The 13,660-nt window shown below is 36.9% G+C and overlaps 1 protein-coding gene across 1 annotated transcript in view; it reads right to left on the reverse strand.

Annotated features, from left to right (window-relative positions):
* CFAP54 (cilia and flagella associated protein 54) overlaps window positions 1-13,660 on the reverse strand; it is a 250,390-nt gene that overhangs the window by 205,806 nt on the left and 30,924 nt on the right. The window contains exons 10-14 of the mRNA XM_045826558.1: window positions 6,869-7,050; window positions 6,618-6,780; window positions 5,322-5,407; window positions 2,834-2,968; window positions 1,657-1,807 (exon numbers count right to left, since the gene is read on the reverse strand). Coding sequence (XP_045682514.1) covers window positions 1,657-1,807; window positions 2,834-2,968; window positions 5,322-5,407; window positions 6,618-6,780; window positions 6,869-7,050 — 717 coding nt within the window. The remainder of the gene's footprint in view (window positions 1-1,656; window positions 1,808-2,833; window positions 2,969-5,321; window positions 5,408-6,617; window positions 6,781-6,868; window positions 7,051-13,660) is intronic.

The following is a 13,660-nucleotide window of genomic DNA, read 5'->3' on the forward strand; positions in this document are numbered from 1 at the left end:
GAATGGCATTAGAGATATTGTTCCCACTGAGGACTTTTTTCCGTTCTGGAGAGAGAAACTAAGTGGTACTTTTGACAGCTTTGACAAGCTACAGCAATGAGGATTAGTACCCAGAACCACCGAGGGTGATAAGTCAGAAGGGGCTGCACCCTAGGAGTTAGAGTGAACTGAAAATAGGCCTTCAAAGACAGAGCATCTCAGCTTCAAATTATCTTAATCTCTCAAAGTGGAATAATGGGATCCTGGAGTAGTAGTGCCTTCATGCATCTAGCAAAAGCAAATACAAATCTTCTTTGGAAGAAGACAACATCACCTATGGTCTCAAATTATTTCTATAAAATATTTAGCAAATATAATGTCGACCACACAATAAACACTAACTAAAGTAGCCAAATAGCTAATGAAGTTCTTCACTGAAGAACTCAGTATAATAAATGCAGAAGGAATGGCAGAAGTTTGAAGCCCCTTCTGGCTTCTCACCCCCACTTCCTCCAGCAGCCTTCAACCAATAACATATGAAAGTCATATAAACACCCCAAACTCCCAGCTCTCTGAGGCACGTTCTATACACCTTGTTAACTTACTGAATTTTGTATTGGCTTCCTTTCCTCTGTCTTACTTTTCCACTCCACCACCGAGCTTCCCTGGATAATGCCCCAAGTAAACGACTTCACTCAACTGCATGTCCCAGAATCTGCTTCTGAGGAAACCAACCTAGGAAAAAGGTCAGGCTGACAACACCTGAACTCACTGATAAATCTTTACATCACAAAAAGGGGGACAACAGGCATTATATGCTTCCTGATTCAATGTAACAGAGATAACAGCACCACCTATGAAGTATCTTGCCAAAAAAAATAAGATATTGACAAGAATTCTTTTGACGAGGTATCACTTCAACCTAAGCAAACCTCCAGACCTAACGACCAGGTAGAGAAACAAGTGAATTGACCCCATAAGGATGCAAATAGCCAAATCCAGAATGTAGGAAATCCTACAGGGTAATGCAATGACTCAGTGTCTTCAAAAATTAGTTTGCAAAGGGGGTGAGAAGAGGAGCTGTTATAGATTAGCGAGAGAAAACAGACATATAAGAAAATAAAAAGTGTGAGCTTGCTTGGATTTTGATTGGAACAAACACACTTAAGATATTTATACTACAGTAAGGAACATAAAATTTTTCAAAAATCACATAGGATATAATAATAATGGCTTTGTGGTTTTATAAGAAAAATAGATCAACAAGACAGAAAGACACCCATATACTATATATACATATATATGTGTGTATATATATATATATATATGTATATATATATATATATATATATATATATATATATATATACACACACACACACACACACACACACACATATACACCTGTATACTATCTATACACACACTGAGGTATTTTGAGGTATTTGCTGGTGGAATGACATGATGTTGCTGTAAAACACTTCAGAAAAAAGGAAAGTATGGCAGTGAGACATGAAATGAAATAAGATTGATAGATGTTGATAATTATTAGTACTGGATGATGCATACATGATGATTTATTTTATCTCTCTACTCTCTAACTGAAATTCTGCATATATATATAAAATGCACATATATTATATATATTATATTATCCCTTTTCATTTGATATTTTACCTGTAAGTTTTTTAAATTTTCTCCTCGGATTTCCTAACAACTCCAGTATCTCACTTAATCGTAACGTGACCTCTGCCACCACCATAGCGTCAAAGTCTTCCATTTTATAGCAGTGAATTACTTCATTTATTTGCCACAGAAGATGAACCCACTAAAAAAAGAAAAAAAACAACAAAAAAGAGAAAATATACAGCAAAATCAAATTAAAGCATATTGCATTGTAGAAAGAGTCACATTGTTCAAAACCTAGTACTTCCTTGAAATTGCCATTTGCTAATTATGTGAAAATGTTATAAAGATACTCCTTCCTTATTAGTACATCTTAATTATAAATAATAGAAGTTCAATGATCCTAATAAGATCATATTTAATAATAAATATGTTTATGTAAATTCATAAATAAGACTTGCTTACACTTATGGTCTGCATTACAGCCATAATGGAAAAGTTATTGTGTTGTTTTTAGATGTCAGTGAAGATTATCCTCAAAATTTTCATTGCTCTTCCTAAAAAAGAGCTGTTATGATCACTAGCAAAGTCCTCCAAAACAGTGAGGGGGGAGCAGGTGTTTTAGCTTCCATGCCTTGAACACTGTCTTTCATGCCTATGCCCCCAAAACTTAGCACGAAATTAGGCACCACGGTTTGGGAGCTAGGATGAGCAAATAATATTTATTTTACTCATTTATTTACCCACCATTACTTCGTCAGAGAATGTGATGAAACCCTGCCCGTGCATTCTACTGTGGCCCATCTCAGGGGGCCTGAGAATCACTGGAGACTGTGCTGTTGCTAAAATATTTTCTCCTAAGTTTCTAGGTTATAATATTCACTTGCTCAACTTTTTTCTTCCTATGAATAGCTCTTTAAAATAGTCTATGACTGCAGGAAAAGAGCCTGACACTCCTTACTTACTTGCATTTTCTAATATCAACTTTCTTAAATTTATCCAAGCTTGTGTGACCTCAGACACGCTATAATTTTTCCTCCCTTAAAAATCCAAAACACCTCCCTTTCCCACAACTAAACTGATAGAAGAACAGGAAATACATTCAAAGAAAAGCTCACTCAGCAATACATTTTTAAAAATGGTAGTTACACAGGTGGATAATTAGGGATAATTTAAATATTTCCATTTAATTCTTAATAACAAAAAATGTGAAAAAAAAAAGGAATACTTTATTAGTACTGATTTTCTGGGTGAATTTTGCATAGTCTTTTCCAGACATATTGATCCGGTGAATTCCTGATTTGCATTTCTGCCATAAGAACATTATCATGTCCACCACAATTTCTTTATCAGGCTGAACATTCTGAAAACAAAAGGGGTAAAATAAGTTAAGAATAATAAGACAGAGAATTTGTCATGTGACCAAGGTTGGTCACTTATGTCTGCCTCACTTCTTTGTACATCTTATTTTAAATAATCAGATAAAATAAAAAAAATAATAAAGTGTATAAATGGTTGACATTTAATATGTTCCAGGCAACAGTCTAAGAGCTGTGTGTGTGTGTGTGTATTTTACAATGGACTGCTTGTGTCTTCAAATCCTATGTTGCAATTCTAACTCCCAGCGTGATCATGTTGATCACGTTGGGCGGCAGAGCCTTTGGGAGGTAATGAGGCGTGAGGATACAGCCCCATGAATGGGAGCAGTGCCCTTATAAAAGGGACTCTCAGAGTCTCCCACTGTGTTCACCAAGTGTGAACACAGCGAGAAGACAGCCATCTAAAAACCAGAGGTGAGTCCTCACCAGACACCAAATCTGCTGGTGCCTTAATCTTGGATATCTCAGCCTCCATAACAGTAAAAAATAAATGTTTGTTGTTTAAGCCATCCAGTCAATGGCAGGGGTCCCCAACCCCCAGGGCCATGGGCTAGTACCAGTCTATGGCCTATTAGGAACTAGGCCACACAGCAGAAGGTAAGTGGCAGGCGAACCGACAAAGTTTCATCTGTTTTTACAGCCACTCCCCATTGCTTACCTGACCTCCTAAGCTCCATTCCCCCACCTCAGCCTTTCTACTGTCCATGGAAAATTTGTCTTCCATGACACTGGTTTCTGGTGTCAAAAGGGTTCAGGGCTGCTGCTTGAGGGCATTTTACATTATATCAGCCTGAACAGACTAATACATACACCAAGTCATTTAATCCTCATAACAACCTATGAGGTCAGTATCATCTCATCACCCCCACTTTATTACCATCCTCACTTTACAGATGAGCAAGTTGAAGCACAAGAAGATTGGTTTTTTCCCAAAGATGAAGTGAATAGAAAGTAGCAGAGTTGAGATTCGAACCCATGTAGTCTAGCTCCAGAGACCTCAGTCTTAAGGAATGCTCTAGGTTACTTCTGTCTCTCTGAAACAAAGTCTGTAACAGCTTTAGGTAGTATGTAAACCGAACTTGAAATGTTTATATACTCTTTCCATTTAAAAGTCCTATATTATCATCATGAAGAATGGGGGGTGGACTAGCTAGAGGAGAGGAAATGGGAGGTGGGAAAGGATCAGGCCTGGGAAAAGAGACACGAAAAAATTAACCAGAATGTCACACTGGGTATCGACAGATGATCCAGAACAAGTATATCTCCTGTCAAATCAGTTACTTGTCTTTTTCAAAGAAATATGAAGTTACTAATTATATCTGAACTATACAGATGAGTTTATGATTAAAACAAATAAAACCGAGCTTCTCTGGGGCAGCTCTAAGATTTCACTTGTAGGTGGAACACCTTTAGTACAGTGTTTGAGAACATAACAGAGATCCATACATGTTTAGTGAATTGAACCGAACTGAACTAAAACATGCATGATTTTTTAAAAAGCAGATAGGTGAAAATTCCTTGCTCTGTTCAGCCTTGATTAAAAGTTTTTGGTTTAGCTGTCTCACTATGATCATTATATTTACTACCAAGTATCTTTTTCAAGATTAAATATCTGTCCCAGGTTATAACATAATCTAATAAACTCAGAAGAAATAGAAAACATTTGTACAGTAGAACTTCTGAAGCCCCTCACTGTGTTTCCCTTACGTGGACAAAAGTTAATGCAATGCTCTATAATTGTGGTTTTCAGACATTTTTATAGCAGTAAAATCAAATTTTCAAATAAAGTTCCATCAGAATCTCAACCAATAAAAACTAAATAAAGCAGGTCAGGGTGTTACTACCCAAACCTGGGTGCCCAAGGAAATCTCAGAGAAGGCCTGGAGATCCCTAGAATTTGGTTTTAAAATCAGTACTGTACTAGCTTCACTTACACATGCATACCTACAAATAGGTTGTTTCTAAATCCTGGCCACCGTGTACAGTGCGATTCCTAATAGCAACCAGGTTTCTTGCTCATGCACTGAAAGCAGTAAGAATATTAACTGTACCTTAAAATCTCTGCCTCCTTTCCTTCACCATTAGAAACAGAGGTAGCCTAAAACTTTCCCAAAAAGAAACAGACTGACACTCAAAATGATGACAATAATAAAAAGAGACTTCAAATTACAAGTCAGGATATAACTTAATCTCTTATGATACAGATTATGATACATATTTTTTAATGTGGAATTTTTGGTAAAGTCCAATTCTTGTGATATTTTAATTTTGACTTAAATTCAGTTTAATAGCTTCTTTTTAACAATACTATTAAAATTATACAGATAGCTATTTCACCTGGGCAGAGGTGCAGACACAGGAATACAGGGTTGTTGCTAAATGAAAAATATCTTCTGAATATCCATAAGTCTTCGTACAAGCATCTCCATTCATACAGTAAAGGAAAATAAGGCAAGAAGTCAATTACAAAATTCTCAATAGAAAAAGCACAGAAACAGAAATTCTACTAGAAATGACACAAATGATATCTGAGCAAATATTATGTCAGTAAGATACTTCAGATGCTTCTACATGAAAACTACTCAAAGTGGGCTCCAATTAAAATAATCACTGTTTATTATCTATTATCACTGTTATTACTATTATCATTGTTATTATCATCATTATGAATCTATTGTGCAATGTATGCCAAACATGTCCAAAATGGAAGTGAAGAGGCTTATAATATTAAAACATACAAAACATGGCAGTTAAAATAAAAATAACAAAAACATATATTCAAAAACCACTAGAAAAAAATAGACCATTACTTAATACAAATTATTTACTATAATTGGGCAGCCATACTATGCCCTAAGAACATGATAAGACATTAAAACCGTGGGAACCATTAAATTGTTCTCATTGGTCTAAAAAATAGAGGCTACATTTTTTTCAATTACATAAACAACAGCTTTTTGCCCTAGCTGGTGTGGCTCGGTGGATTAAGGGACGGCCTGCAAACCACAGGGTTGCTGAGTTGCGGGCCAGGTCCCCGGTTGGGCGGCACACAAGAGGCAAGCACACACTGATGTTCTCTCCCTCTCTTTCTCCCTCCCTTCCCGTTTCTCTAAAGATAAATAATAAAATCTTTTAAAAAAACAATAACATTTTTAGATTCAAAAATTACTAAAAGGGAAAACTCTGCATGCTGAAGAGAAAGAGGAGACCACCAAACCTTCCCTTACCAAAGTAAACTAACGGCTTTTGAACAATGGGAAAGAATCTAAAACAATGTTATAGACCTTGCTGGTCTCTCACCTACCAACAAAGCAACTGCTAAGAAGCAGCTCCTTCTGCTACTCAAAACCACTGCTCAGAATAAAACCCATCATCTTCACAAGGCCCAGGATCCTGCAAGATCAGGCATCCAGTTATTTCTCTGACCTCATCTCCACATCCTCAAATTCCGTAACCACCGCAGTGCACTCCAGCCAGAGGTGCCTCCTCGCTCTTCCTTCTACAACCAAGGACCTCAGAGCCTCTCTACTTCCTGCCCTCACAGCCTTGAACGTTCTCTCACCTCACCCACAAACAGCATACTGTATCAGAGAAAATTATCTTAATTTTTCAAAAAGGCAAAGAAACACTCACCATTAAAAGCAATTTTTCTAACGTAAAAAGCTGACTGTCCTTCTTTGTAGTTTTCTAAAGGGAGCACCAACCCTTTGTTCTTCTTTAAATTGATGACAGGTTCCATTGCCATAAGAAGAGTTAAATCCTTCTCTGCTTTCTTTGACTCTGGATCATCCTGTCCCTAAGAGAAGAATATCCCCACAAGTTAATCAGTAATTCAAAGTCACCTTAACACTATAAAAACAAATGAATGATTTTGTACATATTACCTGGAGAAAATCAATAAGGTGACCAGCTGCAGATTCAAATAAACTCCACTCCTCATAGGTAAAAGCTAATTTTATAAATTTCACGGCAACATCCATAGAAATAATATTTTTTCTTTTTATGACAAGTTCCAGAAGAGATGTGTTTGGAAAACCAAGACCTTCATCTGCAGCAGTATTTGACACTAGGAAAGGAAAGAGAGGGGTTTGAATGTCACTTATGCAAAGAAATATTTACTAAATATTAACTATTAGCCACTGCCAGATGACAGGGTAACAATAGGAAAGAAACACAGTCCAGGCCTTCACAGCACTTACAGTAGTGGGGGAACAAGTAATCTCAGTGGGTGAATTCAGGGTGCTGTGGAAACAAATCGGAAGGGCATCAGGTACACATGGCTTAGGCTATAAGAGCGGCCATGGAAGTCTCATGGAATGTCAAACACAGAGAATTTTAGCAAGAGTTAACTGGTTCAATAGGCAGCTAGATATTACAGACTAAAAGCTCGGGAAAGGGATCTAAACTAGGAATATAGCTTTTATGGTCATTATTATTTATCCACAGTAAGTGATAGGCTCCTCCATGGACCGTGCACGGCTGCCTAGGACAGAATGGTAAGGAACACCGACACATAAGAAAAGGGAAGAGGGAGAAGAGGCAGCAAAGAAGAATGTCTGCAGATAAGGGGGTAGTCAACCGCAACAAATACTACAGAGAGTAAAGGGGGAAGAGCACTGAAAAGTGACCCCTGCATGGACCGATAAGGAGGTTGTCAGGGCACTCTCAGTACTATGCTAAGGACAGAAGACTGCTTGTACACAAGCAGGAAGAAAAATTGAGGACAGTGAAAAACAGACAATTTTTCAATAAATCTGACTATAACAAGAGGAAGGAATACAGAGAGGAAGTTGAAAGAGGACATGAAGGGTCTGGAGACATTAGGTTTAAAAATCTAAAAAGGAACATCCCTTACATTTTAGTAAGAGATAGTGGAAAGAATGGGTTCAGACGAAGGTCAAGTTTCAGGTTTGGGTGAAGAAGTCAAGGGAATTCTTGTCTGCGATTTTGTATTTTCCTTGTGAAGATGAGCCCCGACTGGCACAGGGGCTCCCCGCCCTCACATGGACATGGGCACACAAGGACACACACACATCCTAAGCTCACTTAGAAGTACACAGGCTAAGGCTGAGGTTTTAGCTTTCACCCCTCCTTCCAGGCAGACATTATCACCAACCCAGCTGATGTCCCAAAGCAACAGAAGGTAGACGCATGAGCAAAGAAAATGAAAAGCACAAACGCCTTGAAACAAATCCACAAAAGACATCCTTTACCAAAGAAAGCATAAAAATGGAACAGAGTGAACTACAATTTAAGCTTAGTAAGTATTCTCTCAAGGAAAGAAGAGAATACTAGAAACATGAAGCAAGAGTAAACTGTTATTGAAAAGCATCAAATGGATGCTTGGTATAAAGTATGTTATTACTGAAACAGAATTCAACAGATGGATGGAATAGAACAGTAAGAATCAAAGAACAAATTAGGGATGTAGAAAATCAGATGGAGACACCTTCTCAGAAGCCAACAAAAAGGAATACAGACAAAAATAATAAAATAAGTAAGATATGGGGAGTGGATGTGTTAACATTTGTCTATTAGAACCCTTGGAGAATTAAGAAAAGTGAAGATAACAGTTGGAGTGAAGAAGTAACATCAAAAAATCAAAGATGTAAGACCTCAAAGTACCTTCTGTATTATGAAGGCCACACCTAGACCCAGTATAACAAAATGTAAGAACATCTTCGATAAGAGGAAAATGTAAAAGCTAAATCTATAAAACAACAAGATCTGAGCAGACTTCTCAACACCATATGCAAGATTATGGAGAAATATCTCTAACTTTTAAGAGGAACAATTTTTAAGCAAAAATTATATTCAGCAAAAACTCTTTTTAAGTTCTTAAAGTTTGTATTTGAGCAAAAAGAAATTAATTTATGCAGAAGTAGCTAAAAGTAAGTAAGAATGAGGGAAAAACCTTAATATATTTACTATCTTAAAATGCAGTGACCAGGACTTGTATCTAGGACACACAAAGAACTCTCAAAATGCAACAAAAAAATGAACAATGCACTTAGAAAGCAGGCAAAAGACAGTGAAGAGGAAGATGGCCTAAAGATGGCAAGGGAACAAATAAGCATCTGCAAAGATGTTCAGCATCATTAGCCATCAGGCAAAAGCAAATTAAAGCCACAGTGAAATACCACTATACACCTCTCAGAATGGCTAGAAAAAAACAGTGGTAACACCAAATACTGTCAAGGATGCTATGAAACTGGACCATTCACACATCATTCTTCGGGATGTAGAATGGTGCAATCACCCTGGAAAACAGTACGGCAGTTTCTTATAAAACTAAACATGCACTTAGCAAATGACCCAACAATTGTACTCTTGAGCATTTATCCCAGGGAGATGAAAACTCCTGTTCACACAAAGACCTGTACTCAAATGTTCACCGTGGCTTTATTCCTAACAGCCCACAACTGGAAACAACTCAAAGGTCCTTCAACAGGTGAATAGTTAAACAAACTAGGATACATGGACTACTACTCTGCAGTACAAAGAAATGAATTATTAATACACACAACAACTTGAATACATCTCAAGGGAATTATGGTAAGTGAAAAAGTCACATGGTCACCTCGTTTTCAGCAAAGGGATACTATAGTCAATGGGAAAAGTGGGTCTCTTCAATAAATGGTGCCATAGCAACTGCATATTGTATAGAAATACACAAATCTGGATTCATTTCTCATACCAATAAAAAGGGTCTAAATTCAGACCTAATGTGAGAGGTAAAATAAAGTTTCCAGAAGAAAACATAGAAATATACCTTTATAATGTTGGGGTAACAGAGGTTTCTGAAATATGACACAAAAAATGGGTAGCTATAAAGGCTATGTTGATAAATTAGACTACATTAAAATTAAGAATTCCTGTTCTAGTTAGAGACTAAGTGAAAAAGTGAACCAGAAACACAAAGAACAAGGAAGCAAACCTACACTCGGCTCTCTGGGCTTCCCCTCTGGGCACAGGAGAAAAAACTATTCAGGGAGAGTCTATACTCACAAGCCATAGCTCTGGGGCCCAACTTCACAACAGACTATGTGTAACCTCAAAATAAAGCATAGAGAGGCATCTCCACGCTTTTATCTTCATATCTACCAGACCGGCAAATTTTTAAAATGAGAATGCCGCATATTGGACAAAATAAGGAACAACGGGAATTCTCATTCACTGCTCTTGAGCATCAACTTTGGAAAGCAATTCTGCGTTATGCGGTAAAGTCATAGGTCAAGTCTAAACAATACTGATTTCATTCCACTGCCAACTATATACCCTTGAAAACCCTCTGAACCTGTGTTCTAAGGAATATGTACAAGAATGCTCTTTGCAACGTAAAGTTACAACAGCTCCAAACCGGAAGCAGTTCAGATCCACTCACAGAAGACTGGATCAGAGGAAGATTCATGTAATGGAGCATTACAGCAGAGAAAAGGAATGAATTGTAGCTGCAGATCCTGGCACAAATGTACTGTGGAGTAACAAAAAGCTCAAAATACGCATTAAGATTGCATTTCTCTTCACAGTCTTACCACATTTTATAAGATAAAGCCAGGACTGGATCCCTACTTACCCATGGCCCATATCCAGGCTGCAGGTTCTTCAAACTAATAACCACACGCTATTTACAACTGTACCCACAGAACCTAAGAGACCACCAGACATAAAGAAGATACCCATCAAATGAATGAATACATTTTGAACACACACACAAAATAAAACAAATTCCTGTTCCTTAACGGCTATAATGAGGAGGATGAAAAGGCAAGCCACCAGTATACGTATTCGGTAAAAATTTGTATCCAGAATCTATAAAGAATTCCTAAACCAGTCACAAAAAAAAAGCAAAGAGTCCAATAGAAAAACGGAGAAAGACCTTGCTGATTTGCAAACTGGGCCCAGTAAACAGAGGTGGAGAAGAGAACAAAGAAAGAGGCAGACCTCCAAGTGGGTAGGTGACAGTTTTAATAAACAAAGGGACTTACTTATGAATCTTGTCTCAGGTGGCCACAAGATGAGGATATTTCCACACCACCCACCAAAAATTTATAGAGAGGCCTCAACTGGGTCAATCATACACTGTCCAGATGGTCTCCAGAACACCCGAGTCTCTGGAAGCTGTGCCCTTGAAATGGCTGCCAGTGCGGGAATAGCAGGCAGGACATGCACGCCAAGGACAGGGGAGGGGGTCAAAGAGCCTCTGGCTGCCTGGGTCCAGCTCACAGGTCAACGAGGGGTCATGTCCTCCCAGTGATCTCCAGCAGATGTGAGCAGGCACTTCACAGTGCATGATATCAAGTGGTAGGAAAAAGCATGGAAAGGTGCTCAACTTCAGCAGTCATCAGAGAAGTGCAAATTTATTCCTTAGTGGAATATTAACTGAATTCACATTAGAGTAGACAAGATTAAAAAACATAATCAGAATCTGGGGCAATTAAAATGCTCATAAAATGATGATGGGAGTGTAAATTGGTAAAACATCACTTTGGAAAACAGTGTCTGTGCCCTGGCTAGCGTAGCTCAGTGGATTGAGCACGGGCTGCAAACCAAAGTGTTGCAGGTTCAATTCCCAGTCAGGCCACATACCTGGGTTGCAGGCCACGAACCCCAGCAACCGCATATTGATGTTTCTCTCTCTCTTTCTCCCTCCCTTCCCTCTCTAAAAATAAATAAATAAAATCTTTTTAAAAAAAAGAAAACAGTGTCTGCTACAGGAAAGCATACACTTACCCTACATTGTAACGAAGTTCCACACCAACAGAAATGCACAGCACATTATGTTAATGTTAACACATCTCTCTCAGCAATTTACAAAACAAGCTAACCAACAAATCAGTAGGAATAGAGAAGATTTAACTACACTATTTACAAAATTAACATATACAATATATCAAGCAATGCAGCCAACAAAGAATACATAATCTTCTCAAGTACATACAGATTACTTACTAAAACTGATCACAATTTAAGCCATAAATCAACATCTCAACAAGTTTCAATGGTTTCAAATAACACAGAGCATGCTTCTCTGACCACTAAATAATTGAGCTAGAAATCAGTAATAAAAAAAAATTTTAGAAAACCCTGGCTGGCGTAGCTCAGTGGATTGAGCGCAGGCTGTGAACCAAAGTGTCGCAGGTTCGATTCCCAGTCAGGGCACATGCATGGGTTGCAGGCCACAGCCCCCAGCAACCGCACATTGATGTTTCTCTCTCTCTCTTTCTCCCTCCTTTCCTTCTCTAAAAATAAATAAAATCTTTTAAAAAATAAATAAAAATAAATAAATTTTAGAAAGTCTCCATATGTTTTGACTCATGACTCATACATCACAGAGGAAATCACAATAAGAATTAGAAAATATTCTTAACTAAATGGTAATGAAGGTATGATACATCAAAGCTTTAGGTACATAGCTACAGCTGAATTTAGAGAGAAATGTCTTAATATGGAAATATTAAATAAGGATAAATTCTGAAAATCAATGATCTAAGCTACCAAGTCAATAAACTTCTTTTAAATCAGCAAAATAAAGCCAAGAAAGTAAAATAGTTAAAATAATAAAGGAGAGAAATTATTAATATGAAAAATAAATAAACACTGGAGAGGACAAAGTTAAATATTGTTCTCTGAAAAGACTAATGAAATTGGTAGACTCCCAGTAAAACTCATGAAGTTACAGAAAAAGCAAAATTGCCACCATCAGAAATGAAAAAGGGGGTCCCACTACACTACAGATCTTACAGATATTACAAAGATCATAATTGGAATTAAAAATTTAACTAAAATTTGAAAATATAAGATAAAATCAACATTTTTCGGGGAAAGTACAATATACCAAACGGATAGATTTTTTAAAATAGAAAGAAAGCCTAGGTCATTTTATATCTATGAAAGAAATGTAATCCCTAATTCAAAACCTCTCCACAAATAAAATTATAGATCCAAATGGCTTAACCAAAACATTTGGTAAGAAATAATGCCAATCTGACCCCAACTCTTCCAGATACTAATAACAGAGAAAGAGGGTATACATTTCAGTTCCTTTTATGAGGCCAACATGACCTTGATAGCAAATCTAAAAAGGACTTTGCAAGAAAATCTCTCTCATGAACAAAGAGGAACAAATATTAAACATTATTAAAAAATCAAGCATTATATCAAAAGGATTATCCTCGCCTCCACATTAGTTTATTCCGAAAATACAGGGAGCTTCAAGTTTAGGTAAGCAATCCATGTAATTCACATTAACAGATAGAAAAGAGAGAAGCCATTTGATCAACTCAATAAATCTCCTTAGGTCCAGAAAAGGCCTGTGATACAAATTCAACAACTATTCAAGGTTAAAAACAAACAATACTCTTAGCAAACCAAGAATAAAACCAAACTCCTTAACTGGTAAAAGGGTATCTTTTTTAAAAAAATCCTTTAGCAAATATCAAAATCAATGGTAATAGGTTGAAAGCTATTATTTCATCATAAATTAGACAGGTATCTACTATTACCACTTTCATTCCATGTTTTATTGGAGATCCTATCCAGTGCAATAGGTCAAGAAATGTAAGAAAGAATAAATAAAATTTTTAAATAGAAAGAAATATAATTGTCATTATGTACAGATAATTGTATATATAAAAATCCAAAAGAAAATCCACTAATAAATTATTGGAACTATT

This window comes from Phyllostomus hastatus, unplaced genomic scaffold (assembly GCF_019186645.2).
Source record: "Phyllostomus hastatus isolate PE091 unplaced genomic scaffold, TTU_PhHast_1.1 phas_scaffold_755, whole genome shotgun sequence".
Taxonomy (NCBI): Eukaryota; Metazoa; Chordata; class Mammalia; order Chiroptera; family Phyllostomidae; genus Phyllostomus; species Phyllostomus hastatus.